General features: G+C 31.5%; 1 protein-coding gene across 2 annotated transcripts; it reads left to right on the top strand.

Moving 5' to 3' along the window:
- Positions 1–1,694: 1,694 nt before the first annotated feature.
- On the top strand, positions 1,695–14,489 carry LOC129948113 (uncharacterized). Of its 2 annotated transcripts, XM_056058959.1 has the most exons (4): positions 1,723–2,148; positions 9,827–9,888; positions 13,247–13,794; positions 13,878–14,489. In XM_056058959.1, exons 1-4 carry the CDS (start codon positions 2,134–2,136, stop codon positions 14,396–14,398), a joined length of 1,146 nt encoding a protein of 381 aa, XP_055914934.1. In that variant the 5' UTR covers positions 1,723–2,133; the 3' UTR covers positions 14,399–14,489. The 2 variants fall into 2 exon arrangements, with proteins under 2 accessions (XP_055914933.1, XP_055914934.1); XM_056058958.1 differs by lacking the exons at positions 13,247–13,794; positions 13,878–14,489 and adding an exon at positions 10,470–11,930 and having other exon boundaries at positions 1,695–2,148.
- The last annotated feature ends 9,078 nt before the right edge of the window (positions 14,490–23,567 follow it).

Consider the following 23,567-nt stretch of genomic DNA (forward strand, 5'->3'; position numbering starts at 1 on the left):
GCCATTAAATCCTTAGGATGTTACGATGACATCTATTCAAGATTGCAGCTTTCTTGTAATGGCTGAAGTAATCTTCCAAGTGCTGCACCCAACAAGAAGCACAGCTTCGACATTTGTGCGAAACAGTCGTAGCTTTCTCCTCAAGCTGATAGAGTTATTCCTCCAAATTTTCGACAAAATACCGAACTTCTCTTTTGCTTTGCTGATGCGGCAGATGACATCTTGTTCGGTTCCGCCTTAGATGGAGACGATACTTCCAAGGTATTGAAAGCTCTCCAATTTTTCTATCAGTTGTGATGAAATATTTATTTGAGAGGATGGTCGGGTTCAGAGGCTGATCATTTTTGTTTTGCCGGAATTAGTTTTCAGCCCCACAACTTCTGCCTCTCTCTCCACATTTGTTGTCATTTAATGGAGATCCATGATCATATGAGAGAGTAAGCAAACATCGTCCGCGTAATCCAAGTGCTTTAAATAGTATGAAAAAGTCCATGGGATCTCTCCGCTACCTGACAAAGCTGCGCGCAGAACATCGCTTATCACCGACAAAAACAATATTAGCGAAAGAATACAGCTTTGTCTGACTCCGCTACGGATTTTAAAATCATCTGACAACTTACCATCGTCCAGAACGTGATAATTGGATCCATCGTATGTTGCTTTAATAATAGCAATTATTTTTTCTGGGATGCCTCTTCTCCGTAAAGCTAACTAGATTACTTCCTGTTTACGCAATCAAAGGCCTTCTCGAAGTCGATAAACAGCAGTTAAAATGTTAAACATTTGTAAAACGTGAGCAATTATTCTCTTCTACGGTTCTTATGCTCAATGTCAATATTTTATTATTATTTATTATTTTGTCTAGCTCTTCAGAGAAAGCTAATCTCTTTGCATGGCAGTTGGTCGCCAAATTTAATGGTGCTAGATAATGTTATGACTCCACTTGTGCTTGAGAGCGAAAATTATTTAACGAGACAATTTATTTTCACACCCGTGGCCAAGATGGTATCCTTGTTATTGTTTTAAAGAAGTATTTTCCAACGTTGGAAATACTGTTGTGTTAGCTCGGGTATACAAATAGTACTGCCCAGAGCTCCATTTTATCCTTGGTCGTTTCCTCATATTTATAATTTTTCTCCTGTCTGAAACTTCTAATCCAAGTAACTGTGAAGAACTACGTGATTGTGAAATGTCTCCCACACTCTGTCTTTTATGTTATTTTTCAAAAATTTCAAAACCAATGTGCACCAACGTCTTCTTTCCAACTGATACCTCCTTTCCTACTGCTACTCGTAACCCTTTGTAAGTTTATTTCAAAACATTATTTTAAAGTTCTTTCTTCTTTAAAATTATATATGATGCAATAGTCAATTAAAATATAATATAAGAAATTCTAGCAGTAAACAATTCAAAATAGAGTTTGGAATTTAAACTGATTCAGATTTTCATGTTTGTATGTCAGCTCTTTTATTTGCACGCATTATGAATAAAAATATTACAGCTTGAAAATTCATAACTAAAACAGTAAATAACTACGTATTACAGTTTATGCTTGACTATCAGCTCATTACTCCAGGATCTTATATTAGTGGACAATCAAATATGTGAGGTATCATAAAAGTGATCTCAAGAGGCTTATATCACATTTATAGCAAACAATTAGATATGCCGCATACAAACAACTCAACTCAAACGTGATTCTTTATACTGTCCTATAATCCGCAGATCAGAAGCTCTCTTTTCAATTGTTGTTGTTGTTGCCGTTGCTGATTGTTTAGTCTTTTCCTTAAGAACCTTGTAGAGATATGAAGTTGAAGTATCATCAAAATAAAAGAAAAAGAAGATACACAGTGAACACAAAAAAAAAGAAATATCTTTAAGGTGTAAACCGCACCGACTGACTGACTGAATAATCAAGCAATCGAACACTATAAACTGACCACATCGTCAACCAATGCCACAGTCCATTATACGCAGTTGACAAGTTGGTATCAAAGTTGGTACCATCACACCAGTGCGGCAGTTCTCAGGAATATATTTCAAATAAAAGAAGTACCAATATTTGAAGGACTTCAGCAATACAGTGTGTGATTATAATTTAAGTGAAACAAGTGTTTTATAAAATCAACAAAGATGAATTTAGTTTTTGTAAGTGTACCTTCTACAATTCTACAAAACCAAACTTAAAAAATATATTCTAAGAAAGTGATTAATTTCATTGTAGTTCATAAATAGTTATGGAGTTACCCCATTAATTTAACTCATAGAAAATATACCAGTAATGAGATAATTCATTATAAAAAAAAATTCAATTTCATCAAACCATTTAGGGTGTAACGAAGGACAGACACGCGTACCCAAGAAGCATACTGAATAATGATCAAAAAAAAAGAAACGCTTCGCAACATTTTTTCATATACTCTTTGTAGGTACTCGTACTCGTACTCGTATTGTATAAATTTGAATTTATTGAGACTTGCTGATTTAATTGTAAACATATACTCACAAAATAGTGTTGAAACATAAATGGAAATGATATAAGGTTTTATTGCTATCAATTCTATTATTACCCATAAATCACAAGCCTAAAAAGTGAATGACAATTTATATAGTAGATAAAAAGAATTTCGACTTAAAATTAAAAAAAAAACGAGAATGTGTTTTTTGGATATGATTGTTTCTTATTCAGATGAATTTTTAAAATATTTGCACAGCTACTTTAACTTTTTACATCAATATTAACCGGAATCCTAAAGTTCTCCCTTAAATACAATTTAATTACCTACTTAAATTTCAAGGTTCATGTAATTTTACTTTTGACAACAACAGTCGAAGCCCAATAATTTGGAAGTCCTTATGCATTTTCAAAATTTAAAATTTAAAATAATAAAAATAAAAGAATAAAATTTATATTTCATGCTGAAATAAAAAGAAATAATTTTAGTGGGAAATGTTGCTTAGTATTGCTATATAATAATCTTACATCAGGCTGTATTATTTTTTTTTTAATATTTTCGAATGTACAAAAAGCAAACGGAATGATATCAGAATTTAATCATTAGCCATAGACTCGTGGTCGTTATTTATTCCAGACAAGGGAAATAAAACTTCTCAATAAAAAATTATGTAGACACTTTTTTCGAAAAGCTCAAAAGAGATGATGCTTACAAAAAGGGAAGAAATCATCAGTACAGTCAAAAGTGATTTGATATTATACTTCTAGAGGCCGATTAATTGTCGGCTATTTGTAACTTTCTTAGACACAAAACACAAAGGTTGTTTAAAACACGTGTCCTAGAAACTCATAATTCTACTCGTATCTAACTTTTTTTTATAGAAATTACCAAAAATCATTTAGTATTTGCTAGAAAACAAAAACATTTGAAAATGTTCATGGAAATGCTTCGATTTATATAGCTCTGTTTCAAAACCTTGGTTGCTTATTTAATTGAAAAAAGTATTACCTTAACTTTGAATGAACAACACAAAGCAAAACTAATAATTTAAAATATCTTCATAAGCAAAGTACCTTCTAAGATGAAACCCTTCTTATTCCATCAGTTCTAAGGAGCTTTCATCTTAAGTGAAAAGTTGTAACCTGTAACATTGCTATTCGCCACTTGTATATTTTAATAAATCTCTTAAGCCATTTGTGACGTTAGCTGTAAAAATTAAAGTGATTGTGAGCCATACATAACATATGTCAAGCCAGCAATACCAACAATAAATGTATTTTAAGCAGGCTCTTCAAGAAGATTTGTCTTTATAAAGCTCGAAACTACTCTAAAATTAATATAAGGGCTTTATGTCAATAATTTAAACACAAAAAGAATCAAATTGTTGCTATTTTTATTATACTCACTTTATTCTTCAATATAAATGAGATGAATGTCAGGTTGAAAGTCATCTTAACCTAGATTTTAAGAATATCGAACAAAGTAATTTTAATTTCATACCTCAGATGCAAATGAGCACACACACACACACTCTTAATTTGTGCCTACTCAATTCATCTCATCTCATCTTATTTTACTTCAGAACTGATTTGATTAAGAAAAGCAAACCACTTCACCTGCTCTGACTCCGAATGGACGTGAAAGAATTAATTTATTATAAAGTTCACTGACATCATAAGAATGAGACAAAGTGAACATAAGCAAGGCCGGATTTGATCCCATACAAATACAGTAAAGTATTAAAGATCACTTTTAGAGGGCCGCTCTTAGAGATGAATTTACAAAATGCATTTTAAGATATATGTAGATGAATTAAATAAAAACTAATCTGGATACGTATTTTAATAATTTCATCTTACAAATTTTGTATGATCGAAAATAGTCAAAATTGACAATTTTAAGAAGAATACTTTCAGTTTTTAGTAATCATTAAAAGAATAGAATAGCAATCTTGAGCAGCACTGAGAATTCCTTACTTCATTTCTGGGTTGTTTTATTCGAAGCATATTAAGCTTTAAATGATGTCAATTATGATGAAAAAAGTTGAAAGAATTACAAACTTAAAGTTCATAAATTTAACCCGATTTATATTCGACATTTACCAACTAAATTTAAACATCAATATATGATTTGTCCTTTAGTCAAATAATCTAAGCACAAAAATATAAAGCGCCTTGAATAGTTTTTGTCAGTAGACGGCCATGTGAATAACACATTATTTGTATATATACGCATTAACTTCTTTCAGCGATCAATGTTCAAGTTCAGATACATTTTTTTACCTGGTTCTTTGTTTTCATCATAAGATTCATGTTGAGCAAAATGTTGAAACATTGTTTATAAGCTAAGTTACATTATTTGTGCTACTTTCTTCGGAGTGTTGTGTTCATCGTCCATGATATGGTTCGTGGTATCCGATTGCTTGGCCTGGAACGGGTATTTTGTAAAGAGGTGTTGAACTTTATTTTCACTATTTTGTCTGCTGTTAAGTGATTTAGTTATTGCTTGGTTCGGTTTTTAAAAATAAATAGACTTATACATATACTTATCCAAATTGTGCAAATTTATTTTGATTTATGCACACAATTTGTGAAACTGGTATGCTAGTGGCTTTAAGTTCCAATTGATCTGAAATTCAAATGCATTCTTTCCGTTACGGTTCGAAGTGTGGACCTAAGAGCAGGTGAGGAAGTGTATTTATATCTTGGCAGCTAAGTTGACAAACATAATTGCCGTATCTGGTGCTATAGCGGTATGTTAACCATGTCTACCAGCTCATGTCAGAATTGGAATAGTTTGTTTTCAAAATCTATTTTTGTTAACGAAATTTTTAGTTGAAAACCAATTAACCAATTTTTACCAATTTTAGTACCATTTCTTGTAAGTTTCTACCTTATGTACATGTATAAATTACGTGTCACGATGACCCCTAAACTAAACCGATTTTAATTAAATTTGAAAACCGTGTACAGTTTGATCCAACTTGAAAGATAAGAAAGTTTAAATCTCAAAAACCACCACTTGTTGCTGAGGCTTAAGTAAATATATGTTACATTTATTTTACGAAATACAGTGAATTTAACTTTTTCAATTGTTGATGTTAGCATATGTGAAAATAATACAACTAAATGCGCAATGTATTAAACTGTCAGACAATTTCTGCACTGTTCTTCAGGCAAAAATAAAATGCACGACTGGGTTGCACAAACTTGCTCCTGTATGCAAAGAGTCTGCTTAAAAAAGTACCCATATAAGATTTAAAAATATACCTGTAAGATAAGTTTGTCTTCAAAGATATACATAAATGCAATTTTATTTGTCAAAAAACGTGTGATTCATCCCATGACACAACTCATCCTAGGACAACTCATCCCGTAAAAGAAAAATACTTTTTCCTTTGGATAGCTGGATGGAAAATAAATTATCTGAAAATAAGAAAGAGGAAGAACATTTATGTTGAAATTGTAAAGCGATCACCTATTATTGTGTAGTTAGGTAGGTGTCTAAAACGAATAAAGAATAGTTCATTGGCATGCTCAGCTTTATGCAGATAGATAGACAAAGACATGTTTATGATGATAATGAAGGAATGTCATTGGTAGGTAAAAGGTACTTACTTCAATCCATTCACATTCCATCTTTCCTTCAAGTTTTCAGCGCAAACATGGGGTTATTACGTTCAGTTTATTTTGTTTGTAAAGTTAAAAAAAAAAACAAGCATACGAACAGGTACAAGTCAGGCTCTTGTGCGTTTGGAATTTAAGTTATGAAATGACACGTAAGCAGTAGTTGTAAATGTTGTTCGTAATACAATATACTGGTGAACTTTGAAAAAGTGATTCTAATGCAAAATACATATGCTCTTTCTGGCCCGCTTCTTTAACTTGTACTAAGTATTTATTCTTTTGTGTAAAAGTCAAGTAAAATATGTGTGAAGCAACCTTATTCCTAAAAAATAACATTCAAAAATCATATATACAAAGGTACCAAGATAATACTTTTTGATAGACACTTTAAAATAGACTGTTGATTAATTATATCATATTCGTTAATCCGAGATGCAGTAGCGCTTCGTTGGTATTTACAATAGTTATTCTTATTTTTTATAAAAATACATAAATATGTACCAAATGCATTAATTTGGATATATGATAGGAATGTAATTAAAATTTCGTCAAAATAATACGCTCTTTCGGGCTCATGCACAGGATTTGATCTGGTGAGATGGGAGGGTGTTACATTTAATACAGTTAAAATAATTAAAAAAGAAACAATTTTAAGATTCAAAATTTTACCTTAAAAATAAGTTTGTCTTCAAAAATTTAGATGCCATTTTATAAACAAAAAAATCCTTGATTTTTCAATTTTTTTTTGAAAATCGTTAGAGCGGTTTTTTTTTTAATTAATTTTTTATACATACAATTTTTAAATTTTGTTCTAAAAATATTGTTTGGATGCAGTTGTTGAGTTATTGTAAATATACGCTCATCATTTGAATTTCGTAAAAAAATGTTGACAGGTTTTCGAGATATAGAATTTTGAAAAAAAAAAATTCAATATTTTTTAAAAAATCGAAAAATTAAAAGAATTGCACATTTGTTAATATTGTTAAGGCAATATAAGAGCTTATTCCAAAAAAAAAACATTGAAATCAGTTCATAAGTTGCTGAGAAAATAACAAAAAAAAAACAAAATAACGGTTCTATAAGTGGTACCTTTCCTGAGCAATACAAAAATATGTTTTTCTTATTAAAAGAAGCCAAGTTAAATACTTAAATTTTAAAGAAAATTTAAAAAAATCTATTATTTTGCTTTTGAGAAAATTCCAATTTTCGTTTTTTGACCAAAAAAATTAAATACATTTTTATAAATTGGATAAATGAATTTAATTTGAGAGATATCAAGAACCCAACATAATTTTTTGCAGATTTTATTTTTTTATAAAAAAACGGAATGTTGGATTTTTATAAAAAAACAACTGAATATCGAAAACATTTTTTTCTGTGAAATAGAAATAGTTTGAAGACAATGTTTTTAATTTTTGAAAAGCTTTTTGATTCGAAAGTAAATGTTTAACAAGTTTTAGTATTGTTTTTCAAGGTTTTTATTTTTTGTAAAAAAAAACTGTCAATGACAACAATATTTTTCAAAAGATAAAAGTAGCTTACGCCAATATTTCAAAGTTTTGAAAAGATATTTGAGTCGAAAATCAATTTTTCACAACTTTTGTTAAATTCTCTTTTAAGTTTTTATTTGTTGTAAGAATAACTGTCAGTTCAATTTTTCTCAAAACTTTATCAAATGTTGAAAACAATATCTAAAACAAAATAAGTTTGAAGCCATAATCTTAAATTTCGAAATTAAAGTTTTTTTCAAGTTTTAGTACTGTTTTTATTTTGTAGGTTTTTATTTTTTGTAAAAAACCTGTCAATAAGAATTTTCTAAAAATGTAACTGCTTGTAGACAACGATTTGTTTTTAAAGATAAAAACAGTTTTAAGCCAATATCTCAACGTTTTGAAAAGATATTTGACTCGAAAATCAATTTTTACCAACTTGTTAAATTTTCTTTTAAGTTTTTTTTTTTTGGAAAAAAAACTGTCAATTTGATTTTCCCCAAAATTGTACAGAATGTTGAAAACAATATTTTTTATGAGATAAACTAAGTTGGAAACCATAAGCTCAAGGTTTTGAAAAGATATTTAGGTCGAAATTCTATTTTACTAACTTTGAGTAATGTTTTTTTTCCCAAAAAATACTTGTGTAGTATTACCCTACAATATATAATAACATACAATTTAATTCAAGTATCTAGCGTCATTGGTTCGTGAGATATTTAGGGTTAAACACAAATTTTACATTTTTTTAAACTGCTATGGTAAAAAAACAACCCACGCAATTTTCTTAAGAGCCTGCATCTTTCTGCATTATTGTCTGCATAACACAATTTTTTTGAAGTCGATATCTCCCTCTTTTGGTTCTTGAGCTATGGACGACGAAAAAACGTCACGAACGTACGTACACACGCACGCACAGACATCTTTCTAAAAATCTTTTATTTCTACATTAGGGACCTTGAAACGTCGAGAAAGTTCAAAATTTCCAATTTGACAATTTAATTTTTTAAGAGATATCGAGAATCGAATATCAATTTTTACAAATTTTGTGTATTATGTTTTGTAGACTTATTTCTTATGAAAAAACAACCGCTGGATTTATTTTTAATGACTGAATGGTGAAAACAATAAAATTAGTTCAACGGTAGATATCTGTATTTTTTTTAGACTCAATTTAAAATCAATTTTAATCAAGTCCTTGTTTTAATAATTTAATTACAACCAAAAAACAAATCGTTTTCTCAAAATTTTACAATGCATACAATTATTTCGGAGATCAATTACGTTTTTGTTCGTTAAATCTTCGAGGTGACATTAATTTTCTTGTTAAGTTTTTTTTTATATTAAAATATTTTTTTTTAAATATGCTAGTATCACAGTATTTAATATAAATCATAGATCATGTTCAATTCAACAAATCGGGCTGATTACAAGAACTTTCTATTGAAAGTTATTAAATTCCCAAAAAGTCATGAAATAAGGAAATAAATTTTCATAAAGGATTGAAATTAGTCGCACGTGGGGGGGTATTTGGTATGATACGTCTAGTTTAGCAATCATTGAGCTTGTTTCGATTGTCGGCACCGAAGTAAGGTTGCAAATTCTTTACCATTTCAAAAATCTGGGTTTAATTATATAAATTTGCTGCAGTTCTAGTTCGTAGAGTAGTATCTAGGCAATGTACACATAATTTTCTTTAATTCCAGGTTTTCGAAATGTACACAACATTTTTCATACACCCAACCTCACACCTACATCTTAAAGTGTTTCCATTCAGGGAGGGGCAGCAAATCTCTCACATATACCTCAGTGTTTATTCACCGTAAACCAATTAGGCCCTATTTCGCCTTGTTATAGCAAAATAAGACCAACTCCTAAAAATTGGCCTTATTGTGGTTCGCGAATATTGGATATATTTAAAAGTTAAACTAGAAATTGAATTCTCAAAAATGCGGAGATTTATATATATATATAAAACTGAGGCAACCAGTTGAATGACGTTGTTTTTTATAGTTTAAGGGATTGTTTGCGAAATAATACCAATTTTTTTTTGTTAAAAATAACCTTGTGTTTAATCCACCCTTTATATGATTTCCAGCCTTTAAACAATTTCATGAAATTCACGTTTTTAATAACTCCTCGTTGGGGTTTAATAATGATCTTTAAATTTTTGATTCTTAACCACATTATTTTTCTTTTTAACATTAAAACATATTAAACAAATAATTAACAGATTCTGTATTCCAATTTTTAGGTTACTATTCTGGCAATAAAACTTCTTTTAAGTTCTGCTTACCCATCTGATGGCCTTGTCGAGTAAGTTGCTATATTTTTTTCTTAATATACAATGCTTTCTAACACTTCCCTTTGCTTTTGTCTTTCTACTGCATGTCTGCATAATTTAAAACTTCTACAGAGTGCACATTCTTCCTATAAAAAAAACAACACAACATGCATATAAGTAAAAAATACTCATTTTAAGCTTAAACATTATTACAACATTATTTTTATACCACGAAACTAATAAAACGACGTTTTAAGACATAGTCAAGTGAGGTTTTCAATACTTAGAACAGTTATCTATTTTTACAGACGACCAATTATACTGATTGTATGGTACAATACCCTTGACCTAGTTTCTAACTGTAACTGAAAACTATTTAATTAATAAACCAGTGTATATAATTTTTAAAAAGACAAGATTGTAAATTTCAAAAAAAAAAAATTGATAAGAAACTCATTAATAACTTTTATATCTAGTTTCATTGATTGTAGTTTTATTTTATTCCTCCAATTAAAAGACTTAACTGTGTACATAAATGTTATTCTTCAAAAACATGATAAAGATTTCAATTAACGTATAACAACCAAATGTAAACAAATCCATCTGATTTCAGAATTGAAAAACAAAGGCTGGTTAAATTTCCAGAAGAATCTTTTCGAATTGAAGAAAACGAACAAAAATCATCCGAAGCCAAACGAATATTAGAAGAAATCAATAAAATTAATGTTGCTCTGGGCTATGTTAAGAAACAAGATCAAAGCTTACCATCGCTCCTTGATTCAAACCAATTCCTATTCCCCAAACCTGCTTACCATCCATTTCATTCGCAATCCATCAGTGATGGAGTTCTCCAACCCTCAATACGCAATTTAAATTATTATACTTATCCCAATCCTAGCCTTAGTTCCAAATCTATAAAATCTCCAGATTCCAAGCTTTTTTTCTATAATTACCAACATCCTGATGATAGGGAATTCGACTATGAAAAATCATCAGTTAATCAATTCAATGTGCCCCAAAACGAAAACAATCTTCGTGAGTTCAAACTCATCGACTATAAAGTTGTGGGCGACTACCAAGAGCCCTATGAAAATAAACAAGATAAACATTTGGAACCAAAACTACGTTTGTATTTCGTTCCTCGTCAGCTGAATGTCAATGAGAAATCAATGGACTATCACAAAAATGAAAAGTTAATTAAAATTGAAAAGGTACCAACAATCCGGCCGTTTTCGAAAATAACCGCAGAGAAACAGAGACCAACCTTAAAACCTTCAGTATCTAACGCTCAAAAGTATGTCAGTTCGACATCAACAACCACCACATCACCTTCGCCACCATTGTTGGCATTGAAAACACCATTTGGGGCGCTTTTCAATCGTCCCGGTCATAGAGTTACCGCTCAGAAGGTAGAAGAGAAACCCGCTTTACAATCAGTGCCGCTTGAATTGCCACAGTACACGCAGCAACAGGTTAGGCCGGATGCAGTTACCATTGACAACTGGGACTCAGAGTCTTCTGAAGAAAACGACTATCCTCAAGATTACGAAAAACATATTTTTGCGGGAAAACAGAAACCCTATATGGCCGAAGTTCAGAAAGAGGCCCTCAAGGAAAGCGGAATCATAATTCAGCGCCTCAAAGTTAGAAAAGGTGGTATAGCCATTGCTGGCCCAGGTGGTGTTGCCACAGCCGGCAGTGGAGGAACTGCAATCGTTGGACCCGGTGGCTATGCCCTTACTCATCCTAGAAGTTTGACAATTGCTGGACCTGGTGCCAAAATCATAGCTGTACCAGAATCGACCGACTTAAAAGACGCCTTACAACGGACAAGCTCTGGTAGAAGCTATGCTGATGAGGGAGAAATAGTCGCAACAGGACCAATCGTTTACTATTCACCAGATGATAATAGCCAAATTTTATAATATATTTTATAGTTATGATAAAATAATTAAATTTAAAATTAGTACAATTATATGTATAGGTGTATTTTTAAGTAGGAGCTAATAATTATAATTATTGTTAAATGTGCTTAAACCTATTAAGACAATATAAACATATCGAAATCCTTAAATCAATTATTCTTCTTCTCATAAAATAATTCATAAAATAGTAACACACGCCACGCTCTTCTTCATATCCCACACAAATCATAAAGCTCTTAACATAAACATACTCATTTAAAATTAAGAAGAAAATTGCTTTATTAACAAACTTGAATTATCTAGATGGCAGACTTCAAATTTTAACACCTGGCCTCAAATGCCCTTCTACTTTCCATCAGCTGCATTTTACAACTCGCCTTCTATCAGCAACAATAATTTACAGCTTTTTAGCCAAAAATATAAACCCATGACTGCGGTACAAGCTATACAACAGCCACATACCTGGACTGCTCATTCGGATTTTATTTTGAATCCATACCCATATTCCTACCTTTACAGCTCAAACGCAGCCCTGCCTTCGTTATCCGATGAATATCTAACTCAAGAATCTAGCAAACCAACAACGAGTGCTAAATTTCCTGAGCCAACTACGAAGCCTCCAAACACAATTAGAAGCAAAAAACCAAGGGCGAAATCGGCTAATGGCCTAAAAAGTGATTCTCGTTTGATATCAGCTGTCAAACAAGTTAATCCCACTTTTGAGATCGAAAACATTGTTCAGATTCCAGGAACACCTTACTATCAGATTGCATCTGTGGAAAAATTTCCTCAGAAAACCAACAAACAACCATCAATTAAAAGAAATGAACTAAAATCAACCAACACGGATGGTGTTGGAAATATCAAGGTGGAAGCTACTGGTAAGACCTCCGCCGGAAATAGTGTGCCCGATATTTCGTTTGGCTCCTATTTCCTTCCGTACAGTTCGAATATGCAAAGTTCAAACCAGAAAATCGCTTCACTCATATTACAACCGAGCTCTAAGGCCATAGTTGGCAGCGGAGGAACAGCAATATCGGCTCCAATATCACGAGCTGTTCTAAAGAAAGGAGTACCAACAAATGTTTTCTTCAACCCGGAATCAGTGGCTATTGCTGGAGCCGGAGGCAGGGCACATGCCCAGGCTGATTTGATTTTGGATGTCATGGAGTAATACTAGTTCAGATTTTCTATACCAAAAACTCTTGATTGTTTCTATATAAGCTTCCTCACCAAAAATATTGTGTTATGTAATTTATGCTTAAGCTATTTCTTTCTTGAACCTATGTAAATAAAGGCTTTCTTTCTTAAAGAATTCACTAAGTATTCTCTTTTCAACCTGTGCCGTGTTTCTGCTGGCTTCTTCAATACGGTTTTCTATTCTCGCAAGGACTTTTTATTTATTTTATCTAAAATTAAACCAAAAAGCAGGTTTTCGAATTGAATTAAATCTATAATCGTATAGCAAAAGGTTGGGAAGATTAAACAGCAATGGTGATGTTGTATCATTTCCATATTATGGAGCACTCAAGGGCCATTCACTCAATATTGGGAAAGATGATAAAATCAACACAGTTGTTGTTCTAAATCCAAAGTATGCTGAAGGCCGAGGTTCCTCGGATACGTTTTTTAACAAAATTCAGGACTCTGCTGCTCGTTTAGTGGCAATCCAAGAAAAGGCCAAGCAGAAAGGTAGTTTCAGCGAAGATGACAACAAATCGTATGCAGATAGTTTGTTTGAATTGGGTCTTGCAGCACAGAGTCTAGCTCAACTTCAACAAAATGGAGAGATAAAAGATTTTAGCAAGCTTCTTCAAGGCAGCAATTCGCAAATGAGGCCTCAAACTGGTACCGACAATCCATCACAGACTCCAGTGAGTGAGATGCCAAATCCAAATGGAGACAACATGTTCGTGTCCATTACCCAGGATGAACCATATGACGATTCGGGAGAGAGCATTTTAGTGAACGCCCCCAAGAAGGATGCATCTGTTGCTGAGGCTAAGCCAGTTGGTAAGACACCATGAGATATTTATTTTGTAACAATATTTTTAGCAGAATTTTTAGGAATTTCTAAAAATATGTGTCTTTCCTAGGTCTATCAATCGCCGGCGAAGGTGGTGTTGCATCATCAAAACCGAATGCAGTCGCTATTGCGGGTCGTGAAGGATTAGCTGTAGCCTCACCAAAAGCCACAGCCATTGCTGGTGTATCACCAGAAGAAGCTGCTGCATTTAGTGTGAATGTGCCTACCAGAAATGATATAATAATCAAAGCACAACAAAGAGGTATTACATCAGGTGCTCCGGCGGCGACTTCGTCGATATCATCACAGTCAACATCAGATGAATCCAAGCTATCAGAAAATGAGGCACAAAAACGCAAATCTCAAGTAGTAGAAGATAGTGGTGTAAAAAACATTTTAATAGTTGAGCCGAGGTTAGCTGAGAGAATTGCACTGCAAGGAAAACATCAAGCATTACAAGTCAAAAGTGAAGTGGAACCTAGAGGGTTAGGAGTTCAAAATGTTCCATCGGCAGGATTTGACGAAAATAAATACCTTCATAGCAATTCGGCCTATAGGAACTATTTGCTCTCATCATTTTATGCTTCATAATAACTTTAAATTTATAACAATGCAAATCTTTTTGTAAAATAACCGAATCGCAATTTATTTAATAAAAGTACATAAATAAATCTCATGACATGATTAAGTGTAAAAATTGTATTGAATATAATCAAAATCTTTTTGCGAATACCACAAAAAGCTGACAGGAACAATATTAAGATGATGGTTACGTAAAAATTGCATAAGAAATATTTTAATCATTGATTTATTTAGAAAAAAAGTGAAGTTTCCATAAATTTAATATTTAGTTATTAACATAACACAAAATGTACTAAGATAGGAAGCATTTGAGGTGTATAATTTCAAAATTCTTTTGGTAAACTTAAATTTAAAAAAAATAATTGAAATCAACACAAATTCACAATCCAAAAATTTAACTACACATTTCCTAATAAGGGCATCATTACATGCAAGATGAAAGTAATTAAAGTTGTATGTTTTCACTTTCCTTTTCATAAATTTATTTTAAACAAACCCAGAAATTGTTTCGATAAAATGCTTTTTTTAATTTATAAACTGCCCTTTTCGTTAATAAGTCCAATCAAAAATAAAAACATAAAACAAAATCGCCAAAAACGTAAAAACCAATATTTGCATAGGCGCCTACATAAATATTTGCGAGGGGTTTCAAACTGAATACAAAATATGAATATGTTTTTTATTGATTTGTTTTTATTTAAAAAAAAAAAAGTGAAAAGGTTTAGAACTTAAGGGCGGAAAGAATATTCTTTAAGTACATTATTTACAATTCTTTAAGCTTCACCCAAATGGCCCAACCTATATACCATTAAACAAAAAGTCTTCGCTATCAACGTTGGATTTGATCATAACGAACTCCCCAGAAACATTTACTCAGCCTATTGCTAGCTTTGAGTTCTGGTAATATTCCAAAAAACTTCTAAATAAAACACAAAAGTTGTTCAATACATAGATTTTAAGAATGCAAATTTGGTATGATTAGGATAAAACAACGTCTACGTAATACACCCTGTGATATCGATAGTATAAGTAGTTCCCAACAAATTAATGAAAAAATTAAGATTTTTACACATTCCTTACTTGAAAGTGTAGATGAGTCCGTAGCCAAAAAATTAGAAGGGACAAGAACAGATGTTTTCCATAGTACAATTCAGATTTTATTAGGTAGAGAAATATTTTTCGAAGTCAGTGGAGGAGATATACTTACTCACAACAAAATTCAGAAACAACACATGAAATGAAAAACTGTGTTCTCTTGATCCTAATTCCAAACTGTTTTGGAGAAAAGTAAAGGTACTAAAAAAACTCTCAAAACTTGTATTTCAAAGAACTTTATCTTAACAAAATTTACGATTATTTAATTGCATGGAAAGTAAAACTTAACGTTAAGAAAACCAGATCCATCTTTTTTAAAAGAAAAAGGAAATCCTGTGCTTTACCTCTTGGTCAGCTGAAAATATCTAACTGTAATGTTCCGTGGGTTGATACTGTCAAATATCTAGGTGTATATTTAGACAAGACATTGACTTCAGAGACCATATCTCAAATTATCTCAGCAAAATAAACATTGCTCCTTAAATGTTATACTCTGTTATACTTAGGAAATCACCCCTGCACAGATTTAATGAGATTATAATCTGTAAACTAATATTCCATGTCATAATTTTCTATGGTTGTCCAGTATGGAGCACTTGCGAAACAAAACTTTGAAAATGATGACAAACTTAACATGACATTATTCCACCCAACTTTTACATTAAGAAATTAAGGTACATCAAGCAAAATTGAAATTCTCACTCAAAGATTTTATTTAAGATGTAGTATCTCAAAACATGTCCTAATAAAAAAATTTAAAAATCAATATACAGTAATAACTTCAAATAGCATTAATTTAATAAAAAAAATAAATTAATGTCGTATTTATTTATTTTTTTGTTCATTAATTTATTACTTGCGACACATACGAACTATATGGCAAGTTTTGCATTCGTAAAAAATTTCGGTAGAGAAGTCGAAAAAAGTGGGTCCCACGATTGCGTCCGGTCTGTCTGTCCATTCTCCTACAGCCTAAACCATTGGGTCGGTTTTAAGATTTTTAAGATCAAAACTAACAATTTTTTGGTTGAAAACCAAAATTTGAATTTTCTCCAAAACAAACCGATAGTTTTTGTTTTTAAATTTTCCTTAAAATTTTATTCTTTTTTGTATTGCTCCGGAAAGGTAACGCTCATAGAACCGTTATTTTGTTTTTTAATTTTCTCGGCAACCTATAAACCAATTTCAATATTCTTTTTAGAACGATTTTTGATTTTTAAAAAAATGTTGTTTTTTTTCAAAATTTTATATCTCAAAAACGGTTTGACAGTTTCTTACGAAATCAAAATGTAGAACGTATATTTACAATCACTAAACAACTGCATACCAAAAATATTTTTAGAACAAAACTGAAAATTTTTATTTGATTTTCGAAAAAAAAATTGATAAATCAAGGGTTTTTTATTTATAAAATGGCATTTATATTTCTGAAATCAAACTCATTTTTCAGGCACAATTTTGAATCTTAAATTATTTTATTTTTTAATTATTTTACTTGTATTAAATGTAACCCCCTCCCATCTCACCAGATCAAATCATCTGCATGAGCCCGAAAGAGCGCGTTATTTTGACCAAATTTGAATTACATTCCTATCTTTTATCCAAATTAATGCAATTGGTACATATTTATGTATTTTTAAATATATAACTATTTTAAATACCAACGATGGCCGTGTAGCCACATCGGATTAACGAATATGATACGTTTAATTAACAAGAAGTATAATCGTGGTACCTTTGGATAAAAGAATAAATACTTCGTACAAGTTAAAGAAATGGGCCAGAAAGAGTATATGTTTTTTCTATTATTTTCGATTGTTCAACACATGAATAGAAATGTATTTTACCTTTTTGTAAGTAAAATAAACTAAACGTAATAACTCCATGTTTGCGTTGAAAAATTGAAGGAAAGAATAAATTTGATTGGATTGAAAAAGGGATACATGCTAACGAAATAATATACATATATGGTGATGATTCGTCCAGACTTTATTTCTATTCAATTACTAAACAACTGCATAACAAAAATATTTTTAAGAAAATTTCTTTATCTTTGAAGACAAAGTAATTTTACAGGTAGATTTTTAAATCTTATATCCTAGATACTTTTTTAAACAGACTCTTTGAATAAAGGAGCAAGTTCGTGCGATCCAGTCGTGCATTTTCTTTTTTCTTTTGCATTAATTTGTTTATTTATTTTTTAATATTCCATTTGTTTATTTATGTAGTTTATAATTTGTTTTCTTACTTATTCATTTAATGATTTATTAGTTTGTTATTTATTCATTAACCTATTATTTGTTTATATTTAATTATATTGTCTTGAATTTATGAAATCATTGTTTACTTTTGATTATTAACTTGCTTAAGGAAGTAATTGTAATCGGTCCGATTTGACGAGTTGAAAATGTTGACATTTCAAGATTCCTAGAGTCTAAATAAAAGATTTTTAGAGAGATGTCTGCGCGTGAGTGTGTACGTCGTCCATATCTGACAACGAGTGAAAATATCGAATTCAAGTAAATTTTGTTGTAAAAAAGTGAAAATTCTTTTGAACTCAAAATATCTAACTAAAAAGTAAAGCTAGCGACTGGAATTAAATTTTATATTGTGACGTGATACAAAACTGATATATTCAAAAAAAAAGAAAATTCAATTTACCTGTTTTGTAATTCAAAACAATTGAAAAAAAAAATAATTGTTGGCTCGAGTATTTTACGAACAAAAAATAATTTTTTGCAATGAAGAATAATTTCACATCTACATAGTTTTTCTTACAAATAATAAAAAAATGAGCTAAAAGTTGGTCAAAATTGATTTTGGGCTTGGATATCTTTTAAGAAATTAAAGACCTTGGCTCCAAACTATTTCGTCTCATAGAAAATATTGTTTTCGTAATTCAGTAATTTTTTTATAAAAATTCAACAGTAACTTTTTTCATCTTAAAAAATTAAAATGTACAATAAATAGTACTCAAAATTTGTATAGCTTGATGTTAGACTCTCGACATCTCGTAATAAATTAAGGTATTCACTCTAAAATGATTTTATTCTCTGCTTAATTTTCTTAGAAAAATCCAATCTGTATTTGATTTTATAAGAAATAAAAACTTTCGAGAAATGCTACCAAAATTGGTTAAAATTGGATTCAAACTAAAGATCAAGTTAACAAAAATAGATTTAAAAACTGAACTATAACATTGTATGCAAAATATTGTTATTATTATTTTTTTTTGTAACTGAACTGAAACTTTTTGGTCCGTTTTGACTGTTTTATTTTTAGTGCTTCTTCTGATTTCGGGGTCTTTTATTATTTAAACTATATTTGTATTAAGTAATCGATTTCCATTGAATGTAATTCGTATGTCATGACAGGAAGTATGGTTAATCGCACCGAACAGTAAAGCAAATCTTTACATCTTTTTGGAGAAAGTAAGATTTTTGAATTTGATATTTCAAAATCATTTGAAAGGGGTGGCATCAGGCTCTTTTATCAAAAATGCATGCTTTCGGTTTTCATGAGTCCCTATTTCATTGAATTAGTAATTAACTTTCAGATCGTTCAATACAAGTAGTATCGAATGGATTCAAGTCTGAAAGCCACACAATAAATGCTGGTGTGCCCTGAGCTCTGTCCTATCTTCAAACACATTTCTCATTTGTAAGTGATGTAGGGCTAGGATTTCCATGCACTTAAAAACGCAAAATATGCGCTTAAATATGACTTTAAAAAGAGGATGGGATGCGACCCACACTGATAACTTCCCATCCCGTCTGTCGATTTGCCTTGCTTAAAAGTTTGTCTATATGTATTTTTACCAAATTTGCGCACTATTTTTTGTAGATTTTATTTTTTATGAAAAAACGGACTGTTGGATTTTTATATAAAAATTACTGAATATTGAAAACAATATTTTCTCTGAAATAAAATAAGTTTGTTGCCAATATTTTTAATTTTTGAAAAGCTATTTGAGCCGAACAGTAAATTTTTACCAAGTTTTAGTATTGTTTTTTTTTAGAGTTTTATTTTTTGTAAAAAAAATGTCAATTCGAATTTTTTAAAAATTTTACCAAATGTTGAAAACAATATTTCTTATAAGATAAAATTGGTTTGAAGCCAATATTTAAAATTTTTGAAGAGATATTTGAGTCAAAAATCAATTTTTCCCAACTTTTATACATTTTTTTTCAGGTTTTTATTTTTTGTAAAAAAACTGTCAATTAGATTTTTCTCAAAATTTGTCCTAATTTTGAAAAAAATATTTCTTATAAGAAAAACTTAGTTAGAACCTATTATCTCAAAGTTTTTAAAAGATATTTGAGTCGAAAATCATTTTTTACGAACTTTTGTTAATTTTTTTTTTCGGTTTTTAATTTTTGTACAAAAACTGTCAAATCGATTTTTTTCAAACTTTAACTGAATGTTGACAGCAAGATGTTTTGAAAGATAAAAGTAAATTAAAAACAATATCTCAAAGTTTTGAAAAGATATTTGAGTCGTAAATCAATTTTTACCAACTTTTATACATTTTTTTTTTAGGTTTTTATTTTTTGTAAAAAAAACTGTCAATTCGATTTTTATCAAAATTTGTCCTAATGTTGAAAACAATATTTCTTATAAGAAAAACTTAGTTAGAACCTATTATCTCAAAGTTTTTAAAAGATATTTGAGTCGAAAATCATTTTTTATGAACTTTTGTTAATTTTTTTTTCGGTTTTTAATTTTTGTACAAAAACTGTCAAATCGATTTTTTTCAAACTTTAACTCAATATTGACAGCAAGATGTTTTGAAAGATAAAAGTAAATTAAAAACAATATCTCAAAGTTTTGAAAAGATATTTGAGTCGTAAATCAATTTTTACCAACTTTTATACATTTTTTTTTTAGGTTTTTAGTTTTTGTAAAAAAAACTGTCAATTCGATTTTTATCAAAATTTGTCCTAATGTTGAAAACAATATTTCTTATAAGAAAAACTTAGTTAGAACCTATTATCTCAAAGTTTTTAAAAGATATTTGAGTCGAAAATCATTTTTTATGAACTTTTGTTAATTTTTTTTTCGGTTTTTAATTTTTGTACAAAAACTGTCAAATCGATTTTTTTCAAACCTTAACTGAATGTTGACAACAAGATGTTTTGAAAGATAAAAGTAAATTAAAAATAATATCTTAAAGTTTTGAAAAGATATTTGAGTCGAAAATCAATTTTTACCAACTTTTATACATTTTTTTTTAGGTTTTTATTTTTTGTAAAAAAACTGTCAATTAGATTTTTCTCAAAATTTTATCGAATATCAAAAACATTATTATTCGTTGCACAAAATTGTTTTAGAGATGAAATCATATTTCAGTCGTAAAATTTTGGAGGTGACAAATTTTTTTTTAGTTTTATTGATTTAAAAAAAAAAACCGTTACTTACTTACTTAAGGTGGCGCTACAGTCCTGTGTGAACTAGGGCCTCACCCAACAAACTTCTCCATCTAGCTCGGTCCCTAGCTAGATGTCTTCAGTTTCGCGCTCCAAGTTGGGTGAGGTCACCTTCCACTTGTGCGCGCCACCTGATCCGCGGTCTTCCTCTACTGCGCTGTCCTGTGGGTGCGGATTCGAAGACTTTCCGGGCCGGAGCATTGGTTTCCATGCGCTCTACGTGACCCAGCCATCTTAGTCGTTGGACTTTTACTCTTCTTGCTAAGTCTACGTCGCTGTACAGCCCGTACAGTTCGTCGTTCCATCTTCTCCTCCACTCCCCTTCGATGCATACGGGACCGTAGATCACACGAAGAACTTTTCTCTCGAAGCGACCCAAGGTGCTTTCATCCGCTTTTGTCATGGTCCATGCTTCTGCACCGTATAGCAGGACGGGGATGATAAGGGTCTTATATAGCAACACTTTGGTCCCTCGAGAGAGGACATTACTACTCAATTGCTTTCTTAGTCTAAAGAAACAGCGGTTAGCAAGAGTTATTCTGCGTTTGATCTCAGCGCTGGTGTTGTTTTCTGCGTTTACAGCGGAGCCTAGGTAGACGAAGTCCTTGACTACCTCAAAGGTACGTCTGTCGATTGTGACGTTTTGACCAAAACGTCGGTGTTGTATGTCCTTTCTAGACGACAGCATGTACTTTGTTTTGCCCTCATTAACCGTTAAACCCATTTTTGCCGCCTCTGCCTCAATACTCACAAAAGCCCCATTGACATCACGCTGAGTTCTTCCGATTATGTCAATGTCATCAGCATATGCCAGTAATTGGACAGACTTTTGAAAGATAGTGCCTCTAGTGTTGACGTGTGAGCTCTGCACTATTCTTTCAAGCACGATGTTAAAAAAATCGCATGACAGCGCATCACCTTGTCTAAAACCTTTTTTGACATCAAAAGGTTCTGTTAAGTTGTTTCCAACCTTTATGGAGCAGCGTGAATTCTCCATGGTCATCCTGCACAAACGGACGAGTTTGGCAGGGATGCCAAAACTAGACATGGCTCTATACAGCTCGTCCCTGTAGATGCTGTCATATGCGGCCTTGAAATCGATGAAAAGATGGTGGGTGTCGATTTGGTGCTCTTGAGTTTTTTCCAGGATCTGCCGTAATGTGAATATTTGATCAACTGTGGACTTTCCTGGTCTAAAACCACACTGATAAGGACCTATCAGGTTGTTGACGATGGGCTTTAGACGTTCACATATTATGGCAGAGAAGATTTTATAGGCGATGTTAAGTAGACTTATTCCTCTATAGTTGGTGCAGTTTAGAGGGTCTCCTTTTTTCAGGATCGGGCAAACAATACTGAGGTTCCATTCATCGGGCATGTTTTCTTCCGACCATATCTTACAGATAAGTTGGTGCATGCTCCTAACCAACTTATCTCCAGCTGCTTTAAAGAGCTCGGCATTCAAGCCATCTGCTCCAGCGGCTTTATTAGACTTCAACTTAGATATAGCAATCTTTACTTCGTCTAAGTCGGGAGGACGGGATTGTTGGCTTTCTTCGTCTATATCGAATGGGTCATCCTGCCTGACAGCGGAATTCAGTTCTTCATCGCCGTTATACAGTCTGCAGAAGTGGTCCTTCCATATCCTCAGCATTGACTGCGGTTCCACTATGATGTTTCCACTTTCGTCTTTGCAGCCTTCGGTTCTAGGTTTATGTACCTGTGAATTTCGTTTCACCTGTTCATAAAACTTTCGAACCTCATTCCTGCTTTTATACCTCTCAACATCTTCGACCGCACGCTTCTCATGACCTCTCTTTTTCCTTCTGAAAAGTCGGCGTTCCTCTCGCCTCTTCTGCTCATAGAGCTCACGAGCAGCTCTCGTCCTTTTATGCAGTCTCTAGCGTTTTTGGTTCGTAAGATATTTAGGTAAAAAAACCACCCACGCAATTTTCTTGAGAGCCCTTTCTGCATCTTTCTGCCTTATTATCTGTATAACAAAATTTATTTGAAGTCAATATCTCTTCTGGTTCTTGAGCTATGGACGACGAAAAAAACGTCGCGAACGTACGGACGTACGGACGTACAAACGTACGTACACACGCACGCACAGACATCTTTCTAAAAATCTTTTATTTCAACTCTAGGGACCTTGAAACGTCGAGAAATGTCAAAATTTTCAATTTGACAAATCGGACCCATTACAATAACTTCCTATGGGAAATAAAATCATATATTTGTATCTCCCTCTTTTCAATGAACATAAAAAAATAGATTACAGTTTTTATAAAGACAATCAGTCTTTTATTTTATTAAAAAATTAAAAAATACACAAAACATAAACAATAAATAAAAATTACATCAGCATAATAAAAAGACAGCCCTTTGAAAAACATTTTTTTTAAATAACACAAACAATAGACAAATTGACATTAATCATGAAATTCTTCTTAAAGTTTTTAAAAACAAAGCTTTAGCGATTGGGTCTTCGAAACGCCGTATACATCAAAAAGGAATGTATTACGTCAATTGACGTAAGTGTTCCATTCTTAAATGCAGAAATGTCATCGGTTGTAAAGTTTCTCAAATAATTTTTATAACTGCAACTCAATGTAAATGCCTTGCATTTATTTTCCATTGTTGAAAACCCTTCATTT

This window comes from Eupeodes corollae, chromosome 2 (assembly GCF_945859685.1).
Source record: "Eupeodes corollae chromosome 2, idEupCoro1.1, whole genome shotgun sequence".
In the NCBI taxonomy this organism is placed as follows: Eukaryota; Metazoa; Arthropoda; class Insecta; order Diptera; family Syrphidae; genus Eupeodes; species Eupeodes corollae.

Excerpts from the sequence above, each read along its gene's own strand:
- LOC129948113 (XM_056058958.1), top strand. Across the intron at positions 9,889-10,469 it reads CCATCTGATGGCCTTGTCGA|AATTGAAAAACAAAGGCTGG; the intron begins GTAAGTTGCTAT and ends ATCTGATTTCAG.